Source organism: Caloenas nicobarica, chromosome 10 (genome assembly GCF_036013445.1).
Source record: "Caloenas nicobarica isolate bCalNic1 chromosome 10, bCalNic1.hap1, whole genome shotgun sequence".
NCBI lineage: Eukaryota > Metazoa > Chordata > Aves > Columbiformes > Columbidae > Caloenas > Caloenas nicobarica.
In genome coordinates, this window is record NC_088254.1 from 16,664,410 (window position 1) to 16,684,509 (window position 20,100).

Sequence of the window (20,100 nt, forward strand, 5' to 3'; positions counted from 1 at the left end):
TTTTGTCTCACGCTGTTCTCACTGAGGGCCCACCGACGTAGTGTTTCAGAGAAGTAAAGCAATATACTACAGATGGGTGGGACAGTTTTTCCCTATTGAGAATAAAAGCCACGATCCAGCTTTCTCTGTCCTCCATCCATTTTAATGAAGCACCTCAGCCCCAAGCCGTAACATGCAGCTGAAATAACAGAAGTTCTCCATCTGACTGATACATCCTAACATGTGGAAGCAGAAAACCCTGTGGGATGCTGCGATGTCCAAGCATGGGCTAGGAAGGAGGCTGCAGGGCACCTCAGCTCATTTCAGTCCAGCTTCCATAAGGCAACGCACTGCTCCGTGAATTGCCACCTCTTAAGTCTCCCTCCTACCCCATGTCCTTAAGGTAAGAGGAAAAGAACGCATAAGGTTTGCATTTCCCATGTCAGATTTAATGAAACACAAAAGGAAGAGGGGAAAAAACCCCCCCACTTACTTGCACAGTAGTACGAATCCTTATTGAAAGGTTTCATACAGTGGTAACAGGTTGCTTGGGCTACAACAGAGGTTGCAGTGAAGAGATGCCCGTTTAACAGCTTCTTGTCTTTTTCCTTCTCCTTGGAATCTTTGTCCTTCTCTTTAGTCTTCTCTTTATCTTTCTCTTTTTCCTGGTGAGAGAAAATGAACAAATGCCTCGTTACTTCACAGAGGTCTTTCCTCTGGTTACAAATTCTTCAGTGTTTGCCTTCAGCACTATGACGATATTGATCGGCATACACCTTAACAATAGTCATGTGTCTGCACAACTTTCTGTTAAAAAACCCAGCTTATGGCCCCCATGGAAGTGAATTAACATACTCTTGACTTGCAGAGCCTTCTGCACAGGTACCTCACCAGCAGAGAGGAAACTGAGTCTGTTCTGAAGGCAGCTATTTTCTTCCACCTTTGTTTTATATCTGCTCTATAAGGACTTACCTCTTTTCTTTCAAGGAATTGCTAAATAGAAATACCACATGTAATGTATATCAGACTTTCACCACGGCTAATTTTTGAGGCCAACCCTTAAGACTTGTGCTTTCCAATTGCGTTTTTAATGGAGAACACAAGCTCTTTCTCAGGGCCCGTATTGTATCACTGTCAGAATATTTCCACCTCCGTTTTCCTTCTGACTGGCAACTTTTTCAACAGTTTCATGCAACCCCAAGTAACTACCATAAAGCTTTCTGGGGAAATGGATCTTTCACAAACTCTCAAAATATGACATCACAGAAATGCCGAGGAACAACAGCAACACCATCAAAGATTATCTTGTCTTCCGGAAGCCACAGTTCAACCTCTGGGCTACTCAGTTTTGGAAAGATGACAAGCACAGCCAGCTTCTCCAACTTTCAGCAGAGTTTTTGCTTACCTTTCTATCACTAGCTGAGATAGCAAATTGCAAAATACCAAACATTTGTCACATTTTTCCCTGCAGCCTTTCATGGACTTGGAATTCTAAAGGAAACTCCATAGAAAACCTCCAAATTTGAATTACGGTCACTCCTTGTATTTCTACGTACCACCCTACAAAATGTTTACTGTACAATTCAGCTCCAGACCTGTTTTTTAACTGTTACTGCAGAATTCATGGCATCTGAAAGAGAACCTGAATCAGAAACTGGTAAAGGCTTCTGAAAGCTTGTAATTGCATTTTGTTATTTATATGCCACTTGCCCTTTGCTAAATATTGTCACAGCCTAAATATCAGAGAGCTGCCGAGCAGCCCACACGAGCAACTGCCATGAAGCGGTTAAAAGAGGTATTGAGCTCTGCAGCCACTGGGAGGGAAACTTTGAGCCTTTGATGACACACTCAAATAATTAGTAACTCATCCTAAGGTCTCCTCTCTCCCAACACACCCCAGGCAAAATGCCAGTTTCTCCCCGCAAAGCCTCCTAAACAGAAAGTCTGTTTACTGGCCCCAAATGCTATTTTGTTGTGCAAATAAGCAAAACCAGGAGCATTACTGTACGGAATAATGCTGTCTGAAGCAGGAAACCTGCCAGGAAGAGTCTGCTTTACGGCACATCTCCACCTCCTTTGAGCCATCAGCTCAGATCACCCCCGCACGTAAACCTCCACAATTCCCCATCCGCTACCCTGCCCACCTTTAGCCATGTCCAGCCTGGCAGCATTCAAGAACTAGAACTCTGTGGTTTAGTCCTTGGCCGACGGTACCAAGTTGATACCTGGAGATTTGCTCTATTGCCAGGATTTGTGAAGCTCCAGGAGAAAAGACCAACCTATGCTCAAGGCACATCTTGTGGCTCTCATGCTTAAAATGCTGAAGGAGATTCACCGTCCTATATTTTAAACGTACCTGATGTTCAGTGCAAAGCCCGGTAATTGTGGAGTCTGCAATAATACTCTTGTCTTCATAAAAATAACTGTAAAAAACAGTTTAACTAAAGCTGAACGACCCCAGGAAAAACAGGAAACGGGTGCACTGCTTTCAAGGAGGAAACAGCAAACTTCTTACACGGGATGCCAGCCGTAGCACTGAAATGCAAGGTCTCAAAATGAGATTTTATTTATTCCTTCCTTTTTTTTTCCGTGACAGTTACGGGAGCTTTTTTTCAAAAAAAAAGGATTGTAAAAACAAAACGGTTTTCCTGTGCTATCAGAGCTGCCAGCATGACTCGAAGCACAGCTGAAGTTGCACGGATGTGCACGAACAGACACGACGGGTACCGCAACCCGGTCGGACGGCCCAAAATAACAGACCGTGCGCTGCTGCAGCGGATCCCGCTCCGAAATAACCACGAAGCTCTTACCTCCCAATGCTTAAGTCCTACTAGCTTCACCGTTATTTGAGGTACTTCGGCAAATTTATTCCATTTGATCGACATCCTTCCCCCGGGAGCAGGACGGCTGCTCCCCACCCGCATCAGCCCATCCTGACGGCCGGGGGGACGGCAGCCAGAGAGCAGTTGAGCAAAAGGGGGAGGGCGGGACGATTGCTGCTAACTTCCTTGAAGATGATTTTAGCTACTTTGCTACTGCTTTCATCTTGCCCTACCGTGCTAAAAAAAAAAAAATACAGAAAAAAAAAAAATACAGGCAGGAAAAGGATGGGTTTAATAATTTTAGAAGTCAGAAGTCAATACTAGACCACTCATTTTAAAGGCAGAGGGTGGTAAATCAAATCCTCTGTGATGTTTGGGATACAGAAAAAGTGAATTTTAACATACCTCTGTAGTAGTTCAGTAAACAAAGTGCTGCAGATTTCCCAGACAGAAAGGTTTCACGTATTTGCACTCTATGGTCACAAATATTCCCTGTCTCCTGCTCCTTTCAAACACAACTCTCACTATATACACCGAAACGCGGTTGGTGGTACGACACTGCCTAACAACTGCGCAGGTCACAGAAAAAAGAGAAATTACTCATGCTGATTTTTTTGTCATCATTTCCCAGAAAGTCTCTACCAAAATGAAGAAAATTAGTTGGGTGGTTTTTTTTCCTAATTGACATCAATATAGCATGTTTTACTTCACAAACATGAATCAGTGCATACTACTGATTTCAAGAGATTTGCTGATTGTGAGTAGCACAAAGTACATGCCAGACATGGGTAAATTCACAGACTTCCATCAGAATCCCCTCCAGTTAATACTCCAAACACTCTTTTTATTTTTACGGGTTTTTTTTAATATCACTTTTTACACCATTTTCAAAAAGCGCCATTGCTATTAGTACATTCAGAAGTGCTTATTTTATGGTTCATCTTAGAAAACAATGATTTCTGGAGGTTTGGAGAAAAGTAAAACCTAGTTGGAAAGAAGTTGAAACCTCTCTCCCTCCTGACAGTCCAGACAGCAGCAGAAACCAACTCTTCCTGCCCAACTTCCTCTTTCAAGGTTTGTTGTTTTTCTTTTTAACTCTTACAGGTTTCCATTGGCCATAATGCTTCTGAGAAGTCAGTGTTCCCCAGAATTTTTAGGTCAAATTATTTAAATGTATAGCTGAAGCCCTAAGAATGCAAACATTCCACTGCGAGCAGAGAAGAAATTGTAATTTTAATTATGTTATGGCTTTTTAGTTAGTAAAAATATCGCAACCGATACGAGCTGCAATTTTTGTAATGTGTATTACTGTTGGGATTTTAGAGCAATTCTTTATCAACAGCTTCAGACACAACCATGAAATTAGTGGAATCAGACTGCACCTATTTAACAAAGTCATAGCAAATATCTCAAAGAACTTCTGTTGTATTTTCTTACCTGTCCAAACCAGATCTCTTACGTGTGTATCTATATATAAATATATCCAGTTTCTTGCTTTACAGACAATATATCTAAATAGCAAGAACCAGTTAAGAAATTTCCAGTCTGGTTCACAGGCTGTGCAACACGCACCACAACTTCTCGCTAGTGGTTTGCACAGATGTTTCTATGTAAACAGATCTTTTTTGTACTTTACCGCAAGGAAGAGCATTGTCTTAAAGCTGCTCAGCAGCAGCTCTGAGCTGCTGGTACCTGCAGGTTGCATCTTTAAGGCAGATCCATAAAGAAGAGCTGTGCTTGGATGACTGATTTCACGACAGCAGGTACCTCATTGCAAAGTTGATGTAACCTTCCAAAAATGTGTATCAAAAAGTGCGCTGGACCATGAGAGCACACAAACCCAGCCATAGTAGAGGAACACTCGGGCTGAAACATTAAGTGCTTATGTTGGGAAAGGCTAAAACCAAGTTAGTTTGTGCAGATGAAACGTGACCCCTCCCACGCACACTTCAGCCCAGCCCTATTCTGAGATGGGCACAATACTCATTATGACATATTTTGTTTCCTGTTCGCTATCCAGACTCTCATCAGAATACATAATTACATGTCTCAAGGGCCTTCCAATAATACTTACCAAGATGTTAGCTACACATCAGCTAACTATATAATATACATTGCCCACTGTGAGGTAAGGTGCTCTTAGCTTCTGTCAGACAGGGCAAACCGACTTGAGATTCAAGTGAAAAACCCAAATGAGCAAAAAAAGTCCAAATGACCCAAACATGTATTAATCTTCAGGGGACAATCTAAACCAACAACAGCCTGTTTGTATGAAGTATTTAGCATTAATGTAATTACTTCTGTAACCAATGCTGTTACCAGGAAATTCAGCTGTGCTGAGCAGGGCTTAACCTTCAGCAAATTAAATCCCAGGGTTTCAAGGACGGAAAATGGGAAAATATAAATATTGGCCATCGCTGAAGGTCATGGTTTGTGCAACTTCTCCAGCAGTGCACAGGAACTTTGTGGCAAAAGTAAAAATAAAAGGGGAACACAATACAGCCTTCAGCAGCCAGTCCCTTCTCACGGCTCCTGTCCTTGTTTTATTAAGCACTGCCCAGGTTCTGTAAAAATCGCACCCATCAATCACTGTAAAGCCATAACTCACGCCAGAGCACCATCTATTCTCTATAATAAATGAAGCTTCATTCTGTGGGGAAAAGAAGCCAAAGCGTTGCACAGGAAAACTCACTTCAGATGCCTTTTAATTTTGGGGTGCTAAAATTTCCTATGCTGCTACTCTCTATCACCCCACAATCCTCCCCTCGCAAAAGGAAGAAAGGAAGAAAAAAGAAAGTCAGGCAAAGACATAAATAGCACCCTATGGAAACACACTGAAATACAGAATTAATCTCTGCTACCTATAGGTATTTCATGGCTGTAAAAATCACAAGAAGCACTTACTTTGCTCTTCTTGCTGCTGGACATTTTATTCCTGAGGTAGCTGAAGGTGCGACTGACTTTTGTTCCACTTTTACCAGCAGGGACACTGCTGCTCTCTTCAGATATGCTAAAATCAAAAAAGAAAGAGGTTGCTTTTCTTTTTTTTTCTCCCAAAGCATATATTAAATGGAGAGATGTTTTTTTAAAGGACAAATGCATTTACTATCCAACAGAGTCACGGGTTGCTTTATGGTGTTATGCAAGAGAAGGCAAAGTGAAGACAAAATGCCAATCTAGTAATTTGTCATATGTTTCACAGAATTCTTTTATCTGTTTTCAAGCACTCTCCTTTCTCAAACCATGCCACAGCACCCTCTGCTGCTCCCATGCCCAAATAACCACTAACCAGCTTGAGCATCTGCCCATTTACATGGCCAATATTGCAGTTATACAGTCACTCTTGGCACTTAATCATCAATATTTCAAACGTGGAGCAGACAGAAAGGGATAAGACAGGCATTTGTCCTTTAAAGAGAGATCCCCTTCCAGAGAAAGGCATCTAATGAACTCTGAAAAGGCAGTGAGCATCTTTAACAGAAACCACACTGTCTGCAAAGCCTCCCCTGAGAAATGAGAATACCAACACTAAGTAATAAAAAGCAATGGTTATTTGTATTAATTTAGGCATTTCTGGGACACCAGATATTTTCTGACATGCACAAGCTTGTAACTTCTTCAGCTTCTATGAAAGAATAAGAAATGACAGAGGAAACTATTATTGCATTAAAGGACACAGTCTGTCAATAGGAAGTACAACACAAACCAAAAGCAGGACGACAGAAAGATAAATGAAATCAAGGAGGAGAAACCAGCAGCCAGCAGAGGTGAAGAGCCTCCCAGCCACAAAACAAAGCTGAAGCTATCGGAGTGACACAGAGACCAGACACCCAGCTCCTGCAGTGCCACAAACGTCCTTCCTCCAGGGAGGCACTTCTAAAGCCAGCACCCACCAGGAAGATTATCTCCTCCCTACAGCTTGCAAGGATGAAAAGTAACGCACAAAAACATGATTGTTTTGTACTTCATTACAGAAATATAGACAGAATTAACGAAAAAGAGGAATAACTGCTTCTAGCATAAAACGTAACCCAGGGTAATCTAATACTGTTCGGTATAGATAATCTGATATAATACTATCTATGAATAAACACAAAGCCTTGTTAGGGATAAGACCTAAAAGAGACTTTCATATTCTACGATCTAAAATATTCTCCAGCCTTTAGACATACTGGACTGATCATCACACGCCTGACACTTGCAATTGCAGCTGAAGAGCACAGGTGCCAGGAAAGCTTTTGGGTGTCCAAACCAGAGCCCATTGCAGGAGTCCCAGCAGAAGAGCCATGGTACCCCCCAAATACTGTACCTCTGAACCGAGGAACCCACGGAGCCGCCGAACGCCTGCGTACCTGCAAAAGATCGGAGGGGTGGGGGGGATGACATGTTAGACTGTGATCTTAGCCCACGGATTTTAAAAACATAGCTTGTATATTTGGACAGTTCAAGAGGAAGGGGAAATGTTTTCCAGAAGTGAGTGTTTAGAATAGATTTCATGTGCTCAGGATAAAGCCTGTTCCCTGTATCCTTACGTGCTCTCGAATTAGATGCTGAGGTGAAAGCCTCCTTAGTATTTTTATCGTTCTTCAGCTATTAAGCAAAGGACGTGCATCTGTTAAATTTGCTAGTCAATCAGGGTGTCTGATTCAGAACTGCCAATTTAGTGACAATAGGTATAAATGAGAATCATTCTGCCACAATGCTTTTATTTATACACCACTAGAAAGAATCTATTGTATAACACATCCGGATTTCATGTATAAAACTTTTCTGCCTGACAAAATTATAGTTCATTTTCCCATCAAAATCCTGATGTACTTCATAAAGAATAAGGGAAACAAGGGAAGCCTTATTCAGTTTTCAACAAAACAGAAACAGCCTAGGGCTTAGTCACACAACACTGCGCTTGAGGAAAGTCTGACTTCTGACATGCAGCTGAAGTCCTGCCAGTGATAGAAATGCACTTTATACCGCAAGAAACCTGCTTGCACAGTGCATTTGGAGCAGATTAGGTAGCTGATACCAGAACCATTGAAGAATACTGAAAAAACAGGATGAAATGATCCAGAGAAGAGAGGGCTCTCTCCAGCATAACTGGGCTTGTCAGGACTCTCAAACCCCTCAGTACAAGCACTGTTTGCAGCCCTGTCTGAAGTTCAAAAAGCAACATGACTGATCGCCTTATTTGGCTTCTGCATATACATTGTAAGAAAAACAGTACTTTGGCTTCAAATTCTGTTAATATATTAAAGCTAAGAGTGAAGGCAAAAGAGTCACTTGACATCAGAGGCAAAGATGGTCCTCCATTCTAAAGCAGTAAGTGCATTAGGAAAAACTGTGCATACAATGTTATGACTTACGATTCTAAAATACAAATTTTCCTATCTGCTAATTCAAGTGTCAACACAGCCTGAGACAGAAATGTCATTTCTTCATATTGAGAAACTAAAATACAGGCATACGCCATTACCTAATCCATGCTTGGAGATCTCTGTTAATATCTCCCTTGGAAAATCTTTCATCTAATTAATGATCTATCCCAAATACATCAAAGTTAGTAATACTGTAACATATCTCAAATGAAGTCTACTATTCCATTTCCTGACTCTGCTGAGTTTTTATATAATATCTACTACGTAAGCACCTACTAAGATCCCACAAGTAATTTACAGACTCCCAGCTCCCTGGTTAATGCTTTAGTGACTCTGGTTCACATTCAGCTCTAGTTTGCTTTTAACATGGGTTAAGCTGCCACGGTCTTTTCCTTTTTTTATTAGATTCGTCAGTTCAACTGGATTTAAGTATTTCACAAATCTTTTTGTTTCTTTGTGGTTAATGTAAGAAATATGAATGAACACTGAATCAAGAGCTGTAATAATGTCCTATTCATGACTTTTTCAGCACCTTGGGAAAATATATTGCATGGGAACTTGAATTATGTACTATTTATCTTTTACTGAAATAGTGTTTTATCTTAAAAATGGAGGATTCTTGACACTTGCAGGCAAAATGGATCCAGACAAAAAAATCAAGGTGAAAGTCTGTTCATGATTTTGTATTTTAGTTTACAATATAACATCATGTGATCAACATTCTGCTACAAGCTATAAAGCCCAAGAAGATGAGCAGAGAAAAGCACACATTTTCTCACCTTCAGGGTTTTTTTTGGATAGAAGGGGAAAAAGACCATTTATTTCTATAATTTTCGTGTTTCCCATCATGACCAGGTTCAAAACTGAAATACTACAACTGGTTTCACAGCCCATAAAAGAAGTTAGTTTTGTTCAAAGGCCACGACTGCTATCAATGTCCAATGTATCTGGGCTAGAAGCCAAACTCTGGCGTACTTAACCGAACACCTTTTAAGCATCACCCACCAAAATTATTTCATATGGCAGCTGGACTTGAAATAATTCATCAAGGTTCATTAGTCAGAAAGTAGTGACCGGACTAGGATATTGCAAACGAAAGAAACCAGCTTGCGACTCCTTTATGCTGGCAGTAATTAAAGTTCTGTGGGTCAAGAAACCCAAAGGCTTCATAATAATTTTCTGAAATGGCTCATCCAGCCATCTGAAATCCACATCTTAAATACATTATATCAAACTGCAACTAATTGTCCATGCTCTAGAGAAAAAAAAGGCATGGAGATGTTGAGGAATGGTGACTGAAATGCAAATGCTAACACATCCATCCTCTCATGAGAAATGAACCCCGAAGACGTGAAAAAACAAACTGGTCTGGGATTACTACATGAAAAATTCCCATTGCAAAAGCGTTCTTATGAATAGCTGTGGCTAAACCAACCTTTATAGAAAGTCACCACAGTAGCCTCAAATATGAGGGAATAAAACACATGTAAAGAAAACAACATTTTTGTTTGAGACAATATCCAACATTACTTTAAGTGCTCATCAGGAACATCAGCACTGTTGAGGGAGAGAAGATAACTCCTGGCTAACAGAAATACCCCCCAAAATTGCTGTATCCTAACATGACTATGAGGAATCACTTGAACTGTTTGGATGCTTAAAACAAACAAATAAAATTTAAAAAACCCACAACCACCAAAAAATACAATTGAAAAACCAAATCCACCAAGAAATTCAGCTAAGAGTACTTTTTACCGTGGGAGCATGACACCAGTGTACAGCCGCCTGTCTGCAGCTCATTTTGTGGGGACCATGAATTGTGAGTTTCGTTAAAGGGCAGAAGAGAGGAAGCTGAAGTATGGAGGTGGGTAATACCACACCTGGGAAGAGCATAGGACTTTCTTGTAGGAAGGGACAAATCCACAGTAAAGACTGGGCATGGAAAGGAGGAGAATTTAGATACTGACAACATGGATGGTGTGGAGATTTTTAAAAATTCAGTAAGTAACCAAAATCTGTTGGACTGGAAAGCAATTTCCCTCATCCCAGTATGGACATGAGGGATGTGAGCTTGTTTCCTTGCAAACCTTTTATGTGAATCAACTAATGCATCTGCTCTGAATTTTCTCTTCAGATAGAGAATTATCTGTTCTGGTTTATTTCAACAGTCTAATAAAACATACTTAAGAAATAGGAAGCATTTTCAATTATCTTTGATAAGCCTATTTTAAAAGACAGGAGGAGTCTAAATTAATTCAATCTTCTGCCTTAGTTGAGTTTCTTTTAGCACTGGAGTTTGCAGGAGGGAAAAAAAGCAACCATATAATACCGGCTTGTTTCCCAACAAAACCGTTCTGATTATAATATCAGGACCTAGATATAAACACCTTGGCCACAATGTATGCTTTTTGCTCAGTAGGGGAACTGTGAAGTTGTAATCAAGATTTTCAGAATTTAATATCAGGGCTTCTCTCCCACTTCCACTGAGCAATGTACTCACTCACCTATGGAGGGCAAGGATCTACCTCTTCTGTTAACTCCGTGCACTGCCACAATCTCAAGACAAGTATTTTTGTTTTAATAAAAAGGTAACGACTATATTGCTGGTCAGAGTGGCAGATTCTGATATTTGCCACATGCATACAGACCAAAACTAACTAGATGAGACATGACGATGCTGATGTACAAGACTCTTTGGATTACAATCCTTTTATTCTGCCATTAGCTAGTATTCATATACAGGACTAAGATAATGCTGTTAGACATCATGCAATAGAAAGGTTAGTTCCTTGTTTGCAAGGTGAAACTTCAAGATCTAAAGCAGAAAACCAGATTTCCCTTTGTTTCCAACCATAATGGCTGCAATGCACAGAAAACAATTACTTACTATCCAACTCCTCCTCCTCATCACTGGAAGAAGAGCCAATAGAAAAGAGAGTTTTAGACTTAGGAATGAGTGGAGAGATGCTGAAGGAGAAGGAGATTCGTCTCGATGGTCGAGTCCGGCCCTGAGCTGAGAAGTGGGTTAACAGCACACATTAGAGCACGCTTGAAAATGCATTTAATAATAAAAAGGAGAGGAAAGCGGCCAAAGGAAACTAAAACCAAAGCAAAGGAAATGTCTGCAAAGCAGCTGGTTTCAGAAAAAGCACAAGAAACTAAGAATTGAGAACGTGCAAATTCCAGGGGATGCAGGTTTCTGAAGATGCAGGTCTTGCTGCATGCATAAGTTGAGGTTCAAGGCTTTCTCATGTTTGTTGTCATCTTTTTATAGGAACTCTTAATGAAGACTTACATGTGAATGTTATTTTCCCAAAAAAATACGAAGAACTTAGTGGATCTCTGAACAAAAGGTATCTGCTTCACTGGGATAACTGCCAGGGTATCAAACTAGAACAACTCAAGATACTTGTTTAAGAGTGCTTTTTGCAATTGAATGACACTAAAGCTGCTGAGTATAGCAAGGATAATTTATCTGAAGTGTTGACTTTATCCACCCGGGGAGGTTCCTGCCACTCCTACCTCTGAAAAAAAGCCAACACTATTTCAGTAATGTTATACCCTTAAAAGCTCCCAGCTTTAAAAACAGAGACACCTAAATTTCCTTTCTTTTTCCAAAATAAAACAGAAAAAACCAAGCACCTCTTCTCCTGCCTTCTTCTAAAACTCACAGTCTCTATTTTAAAGAAATGGCTCAAACACAAGAAAAGCCCCTCTGCACCCTCTCCTGTTCTTGCCTGGGAGAAATCTACCAAACACAGTGCCAAACTCAGCAATAAGTCTACGACATCAGATCTCCCATTATCAGTAGGATAATGACAAGTTCAGTCATCTTCTCTCAGACATGTTAGTGCTCTGCCTTCTGCTTATTTCAATTTGTGAAGTTATATTTATCTTGCAGTACTATACACTTTTCCAGGAATCCCTATTTGGTCACATCCTCATCAGCAAACTTTGCAAATTAAGAGGGTTTAATGTAAATCCTGTTTAAAAATAATTTATTTTTAAGAGCAGCTCTTGTATAGCAACAGCTTTGCAACAATTCTTTATACGTACAGTCTTCTCCAAAGAGATGTAGGAGCCAACTAGCCACTGTGAACTGAAATTGCTACACAGCCTCTTATAGAGATGCTCAAAGGTTACACTGCCCAAAACTTCTCATTGTCCAAGTACAGGTGGAAATCTCTGAGCTGTGACTTGGCCAGTGTCAGGTTGCTGGATATCCATCACTCACAGGGTACATCAGTGTGTCCTCAGGAAAGACAACTGGGACAGGCCTTGGGAAACTGTCCCTGGGACGGGTCTGACCTAAGGGGCCAACATTAAGCATCCGCATTAAACATCTTCTGTGCATATATTTAGGCACCTTTAAGTCATTCCGTGGCACGGATAAATAATTTGCTTGCATAACAGGGAAAAGAGGCTAAAGACTTTACCAGTATTAAACTTCGAAGAGAAAGAAGTAGCAATTATTATTCTCTTTCAATAAAACATATCGTTTTAGCCACACGCAAATAGAATTTTTTGTATTGCTGATATCGTACCCCAGAACTGAATTCAGAATATAAAAATACCATCCGAGGAATATCCAATGCAATGCAAGCAAAGCAAAGCAAACTCCCCTGCAATTTTCCTTCAGCCATTAGTCATAAATGGCAATCGCCTAGAGACGATTTGACCAAAGTTATGTGCATGCTTTTCCAATGTAAGCAGAATAACCCTACAGGGACCCAATGAAAGGCATTTAAATTGAAGAATTCTTAGGAAGATTCATGCATTAATTTTGTTTAGACTGCCTTTCAAAGGAGTTGTGCTAGTGTCCGGGACCTGAAGGACATGACTAGCCAACACTGCTTTCTTTCTTCTGTAGTCTACTGTCTATTTAGACTGAAAGTCAAAATGAACAATAATACTTTACTGTAAATAGAACCACCTCCTCCAGCACGGTTCAATTCAACTTCCATTTCAGTGGTTTTATTTATAGCAGTTCCTGGCTTTATAACAATGCTCCATACTGGAAATTTGCTATTCCAGAGCCCAAGGCAGTCTTCTGAGCACTCCAGCCAACAGCTCTTGTGACCTCCCTCTATAAAATGCTGAAGGATTAACAGTTGTGAATGGCTGAAGCAGCTCTTGGAACATCTCAGACATCAGATGGAGTGTGGGTTAGAAACTCAATCTTGGAAATTACTCCCGTCCCAGTACATATGACAATAAACAAAACAAAACAAAACAAAAAAAAAAAAAAGAGAAAGCCCTCCATATGTTTATTAAATTGGACTCATTTTTTGAAGCTTTTGTGCAGAACATGTTGCTTCCTTCCCATTCAGACATACTTGCAGGGATCAGCAATTTTTTTTTCAACACTTACCACAAAATTACGCAAGCAGAATGAAGAATTAAAGTTTTCCTAGAATTCACCTCCATGAAATCAAGGATTTATTCTTGCCTAACTCTGAAGTATTCTGCTGCAATAACGTGAATGTCAAACCCAGGTGATACCAGGAGTTTATACACTGAGACCTTCTTGTAAAAGGCACTACGCTGCTTCACATGTACTTATGGCATCAACTCAGGTAACACTATTCCTCTTTCAAAGTGACTGAGGAAAGTGATTTAATGAAGTTTCTAAAGTCAGGAAAGCGTCAGAGTTGGGAAGAGAATCAGTGACCTAAATTTTCAAGGTGAGTAATCCTCTTGGACACTCACATCAACTGCTTCAAATGCATCCATTTTCAGAAACTAGCTCCCTACAAAAATAAGGCACTTCCAAGGTGTCGCAAATTAACTACTGAGAAAATAAAGCACACGGATGTGTTAGTAATTTTTAACTTTAGTGTCCGAAAGTCACGTCCACCTCAAATCAGAAGACTAACCCTGCCCTTCTAGATCGCTTTGTACATCTTCCCTTTTCCTTGTAATCCAGCTCTAGAAGATGATGGGATACTCAAACCTGTCTACCAACAGCTCAGGCCTTGATGGCGTTTTTAATGTGGGTCATAAGACAGAGAAGAACAGAAAGGCGGCAAGTTGTCCGATTCCAAGATGGAGGCGCAAATCCTCTGTGGGCCTGAAGCAAAGCCTCAAGGGAGAGGGAGACGAGTCTCGGCCGGCCAGCTCTCTCAGCCACCAAGAGTCTGTTTTCTGGGGGCTAGCCGAGTTATTTATGGTGTTTGGTTAGCAACTGGATGCAATGCCAATAAATGGGTTGCTTCAAAAAAACCCAACCAACCAAACAAAAACACACAAAAACTCCCAAAGGCCTTCAGCCCAAGGAGGAAAGAGGATGCACAGTGGGCAAGAGCCCATCTTTCCACAGAACAGATGGGCCAGTGTTTCGGTTACTGTGGCTGGGGGACACGTCCATTAGGCCACATGCTTATTAATCATGAAATGACAAAGGTGAAGAACTTAAAAACGTCTCCTACAAAGCACAACCTCTGTGAGCGTCCTCCAGTAAGCCTCATAAATGAATAAAATGCCTTCGTTAAAAGCACCTTTCCCTCGTTCGGCTTTGCAAGGAAGCAGCATATTAATAAAGAGGAAAAGGTCAGAGACCATCACTGATTGACAAGACAATCTGAAATGTCAATACAGTTTCTGCCTGGCAAATAATAAAATGAAAACATGTGTAACATGACCCTTCCTAAGCACATGCAGCTGCAGCCTTTTGAATGACTTTTTCAGCTGAAAGAATCAATTCAGTCAAGTCGCAAAATTAAGTGCTTGTTATCACTTCAATTAAGCAAAACCGAAAATTTTCACCCTAATCATCTGTTATTATTTTCTCCAGGAATGAGATAAATTCAATAAATTATACTCGAGTGCCCCAAAACATTTAAGTCAAAATAAATAGACACAAACTCCCTCAAGGAGATCAAGACATAGATTCTCAAGTTTCCATACATAAATGTTCCAAAAAATCTCAAAGTAGGAAAAGAAGATCTCAAGTGGAATCTACCTCCACGTCAAAGGAAGAAATGCTGAAAGGATGTAAAATTCAAACTTTAAAAAAAAATAACAAACTCCATAAATCATAGGTTTTGTATCAGTAGACTAATTAAGAACAAACAAACAAAAGAAACCCAACAGAACTGGAAACACCAGGTGTTAGGAAATAGACCGCCTTAGCTTAATGAAGAACTTCTCTAACACTGGAAAGAAATAAAATATGGATCTAAACTGAACAAGTTCTGCCTTTCCACCTACAATTCCATGCAGCAGTGAAACATATTTCACATAATATAGGAAAGCAAGAGCAGGTACTAGCAAATTCTGCCTTGGGAAGGTAGCAAATTATACTTAGTAATAGAGATGACAGAATGGATAAGGATAAGGGAAAATTGCGTTACTCACTGTCCAGCACTGGTTTACTAATCGACATTAGAGACATAGATTTGGTCAGTGGAGATGAAACAGCGGAAGAACAGAAATTAAATCCTTGTGGCTGTGATGTTTGATGCATCTGCAGAACAGAAGATAACCACATTGAGCAAATATGTCAAGCACGACAGCACTATCCCAACTTCAGATCACAGTTCAGTGCTCATGTTTACTGAAATTCTCACTTTCAAACAGTTGGAACGTGAAATGATCCCAGTATGAGGTAATAGGTGAGAAATGCAAGGATTACAAAAACTGCAAGCAGTGTCACACAGGTGAAATGCAAAATTTTGTTTTGTCTTTTAAGTGGAAGACAACTAATCATGCAACAGAGAGACTGTCTGCTTGATATTCTTGCAAGATATTACGAGATGGATATTGTTAATTGCCTGATGGCCACTGAAATTACTGCAGTGATTCCATCTCCTCAGCATAACTAGACTGTGGTTCGACATGGTAAAAAATCTGATGCTTAGCAGTGTGTTCCCCAAAAATGCCATTCCCCAAAGCAAGAGAAGCCATGAGAGACTTGACATAACAGTTCTCACTGGCCAGATCTTGTATGACCCGTTTACTACCTTAGTGTACGGCAATGACTCTATGAGGCAAACAGACTGTCTGGCTAATGATTCTGGCATAAATCCAGAAAATACTATGGCTGAGACTTCAAACTCAGAAATCCAGGGTATTTATAGTATTTAAGACTATAATTGCTTCTTTAATAAAAATAATCTGAAACTCTCATAATATTGTGGCCCATCTATCCTTAATAGCTATCATATATTTCCGCTCCAGAGAGATCGCTTAAAATTTTCTTAATATGCAATTAAGATTTGCTTAACTGTTGCTTATAATAATGGGCCTTTTGATTCCGGTTACATCTATGAAAGAAAAAAAATCTTTATTTTCCTTCGTGAAAATAAACCTGAAAACTTTAACAGATAAATGACTGCTTGGTACTTGTTTGTTACTTCAGGTCTGCAAATGGCAGCATAAGCATTCATTGTGGAAGCCTTACAACACCTGCGACTGACAGTATCACTACATCCATGCTAAAAAGTTCATAATTTTTCCACGATTACTCATGCAATCAGTGGAATATAACTGGGAAATTTCTTGTTCTCTACCCTAAGACTTCACCCATCAATGACACTGTCCCAAAGAACCAAGTACCAAATTCAACACAGGGGAAATTCCTCTGTGGTAACACTGGAAGACTTTAATATTATGTACACAGGGTGGAAGCCTTCACAGTGAAACTGGGTCTTGGGGAAATTACTTCAAAACACTGATGTAGCATTTTCTAGAAATCTAACAATAGCTGGACAACTTTACCTGGTGGTCGTAGTCTCTGATTTCCCCTTGCTCCAGTTCTTCAGTGAGTAAGACCAGGGAACCACACTGACTGCTGGCAAGCCGACTCCGGCTGAGGTCTTTGGAGCTCAAAGAAGCAGACTCCAAGTTTGTAGAGGGTTTCTTTTTCTCACCAGAGTCTCCAGCAAGGCCTTCTAGGCTGTAACTGAAGGGAAACCATGGAAGTTAGATCCTGACGAACCCTGAGACTGGTGTCTTTCAGCACATACCAACCTTCTAGTGTAAAACACAAGGCAGTCAATAACTGAACTGTGCAGGGAAACGCTGATGTTATACCTCAGCATGCTCCGTCTCAAAAAGCAAGTGCCGATAGCAGTGGAGAGATTTCTATTTTTTTATAACAAATATGGCAGCATCTTTGTGCCTCTAATGAGACACAGTAGTTGCTTGAGAATCAACATTCAAACTCCTGGTCAACAGGCTTTCCCACTATTTTTTTTTTCCTCCTTCTTGAACAGTAGCCAGGAAAATCTAGAAACACCTCTTCTAAACATTTTGATATTTCTACATATTCCCTTTGTTAGCTTTTGATTAGGTTCTGCCTGGAAATAAAGCCACCCAAGTTAAACTACCCTGTGTAGCATGGTGCTCTCTGTCTTGTACCACCACCCTCCCATCAGCCACAAGATCAGCTCTGGGCTGCCTGTAATGTTCATCGGCTGACACATCCTCTGAACCTATTTAGCACTTGCCACTGCACAAAGCTTTGGCACTCAATGTCCTTCTGGCCACTAAAGCTTTTTTTTTTTAATTCTATAAATGTTTTCTCCATTAGCCAATCAATCCTGTCTCATCACTTGCTGAGGAAGCACACTCTCTTCTCACCTATACAAAACAGCCCCTCTTTCACAGGTATTTCCATCCGATGTATCTTGGACATAACATTCTGACTCTCCTGCTCCTCATGCCCAAGCATCAATAAACCCACTGCGATACCAGTTTGGGTGAATGTGCAAACTTTATAGATTCACCTCCTGGTACATTTGCACAACTCTGGGGCTAATGTTTGGTTTTATGCAAACAAAGTCCTGCTGGCTTGAAACAAGGCCTACCCTGGATATATATCCCAACTTGAGGCTAATCATGACATCTAAGTGGTCAACAAGCTAACATATAAGCAAATGAAAGGGAATACACAGTGTAGATTGTACAGATTATTTAAACAACGAGAGGACCTTTAAATTCAGGTAGACTTGCATAGCAGCAATTAATGTTCTTCATTGTTTTAGAAGCATTAAGTGGCTGATAAATACGCACCTTCAAAGCAAAAATTGCAATAAACATTAAATAAGATTTAGTTATTTTTTTAAAGACTTTTTTCATGTTAGTTAATGAGAAAGAAGACTGACTGAGGCATTTACAATTTAATCTGCTTTAGGAAGATTTTAACTCAACATTGTCTATCAATAGCAGGCATTCTGAAGTTTATTCTAAAATACCTGCAAAGAGAAATCAGCCCCATTTCTACAGATCATTTAGAGCAGAGGAACATAATTTTCTTGCATCTCAAAGTGATAACAATGACACTAGATAGTGCAGAAGAAAAAATCACGTCATTTATTGTGACACAAACAGTTCAAACCTGCAAATATTAAATAGTCCATTAAATACTCAACAGTTGGTAATACTGGCCTGCAATTGTTGGTTGGGGTATACAGACAAAATGTAATTAAGTCTGTAACAGGAAGGACAGATTGACTTCTTTCTCAGTATCTACTCTTCAGAAAAAGAGTTCCACAGTTCTACCCACAACCAGCAAGAACTGCCAGAAGAAATCAGAAGTTATAAAATCTGGGAGACTAGCTTCCAGTTATGCTAATATGCAATATCAGGTAAAAATCTGACCTGCAAGCATCAATCCCAACTCTGGGACTTTATACAGAAAATGCAAGCTTTAAATGCCTGGGAAATTTTGATCTGTGTCTATCAGATTAGGTTTTTTACACAAAATTTTACATGATTAGCCTCTTTGAAGAAGAAATCACATCTTTCAATTTACAAAGAGCAAGTCTGTATGAACTTAAATCCTTTATGACATCTGTCCAGAACAAAGCGGTGTTGAATCACACTAACTCTTGTTTTGATTCTTTGGCTGTTCACAATTATTGTTATGATCATTGCTGCAGAAAAAACACGCCTTAAAATCATCAGAGAACAGAACAGCTCAGACCAACAGTGCAGCTTCTTTAACACTCGAGGCCAGTGAAAAGCAGCCCCCACCTTCACCTGCACACCAGTTCAGAAGACCCATTCCCAAGACTAATTGCTGAAAAAGCAGACGAAGCAAACAAACACGTGCACGCTTCAGCCAGAGCAGCAGTGGAAAAGACGATGTACAAAAAGCTCATGACAGGGTGTTTGCAGTGCTCCTTTGCTGCTGCTGCACATTTATTTATACCATACCTTCTACAAGTAAAGTCAGGACCCATGGCAATGAATTGTACACCAGAGGGACACCAGCTCAAACTAGGAACATCAAAAGAGGCAAAGAAAGGAAAAGGGCTGTGATTATTGGATTGTTATGGAACAGGGGAATGTTAAAAGACTCTCACTCTTGCATATCTTAAAAAAAACCCAAACAAACTTGGATATAATGCAGTAACTAATATATATTTCTGCCTGCCCGAACACAGCAGAGTGCCCCAAGTGACTGAGGTTACCACTGAGCAGGTAGCAGGACAGCCCATGCTTCCCCCAAACCGACCCCTCATCAGCAAGTACACAGTGTACAGGAAACTGCTCCTTGTGGGGAGGGATGTTTTTGGGGAAAACAAGACTGAAACACACCAAAATCCAATTTTACATATGTAATCAACCACAGCTCTTGTTAGTAATGATTAGTATTTTTCTGGTACCTCTCATCCCCAGATCAGAAAAAGAACTCCTTATAGATATTTAATCGTTTAAGTCTCCTCCATATAAGTATTAATAACCTCAGGCTACACTTGAAAAAATAAGAGGAGAGTTACATTCTTAAATGCTGCACAGCAAATCAGTAAAAGAGGCTAGAAGAAAAAAAAAAAAACAGGCTTGTCTTACTATCAACTTGAGATTAAACCAGAGTCCTTCAAATAGTACTTTGACTAGAAAACCTTTCATCTCCCATACTGCAAAAGTGTCCCAAGCTGCACTAAGAAATGCAAATACAAAATGCAAATATTTTGGTTGCC

The 20,100-nt window shown here is 40.1% G+C and overlaps 1 protein-coding gene across 1 annotated transcript in view; it reads right to left on the minus strand.

Moving 5' to 3' along the window:
* The window catches only part of AKAP13 (A-kinase anchoring protein 13), a 74,428-nt gene that overhangs the window by 27,851 nt on the left and 26,477 nt on the right, over positions 1–20,100 (minus strand). Inside the window, exons 5-11 of the mRNA XM_065641336.1 lie at positions 16,892–17,075; positions 15,530–15,638; positions 11,061–11,186; positions 7,111–7,153; positions 6,549–6,719; positions 5,706–5,811; positions 473–644 (exon numbers count right to left, since the gene is read on the minus strand). Coding sequence (XP_065497408.1) covers positions 473–644; positions 5,706–5,811; positions 6,549–6,719; positions 7,111–7,153; positions 11,061–11,186; positions 15,530–15,638; positions 16,892–17,075 — 911 coding nt within the window. The remainder of the gene's footprint in view (positions 1–472; positions 645–5,705; positions 5,812–6,548; positions 6,720–7,110; positions 7,154–11,060; positions 11,187–15,529; positions 15,639–16,891; positions 17,076–20,100) is intronic.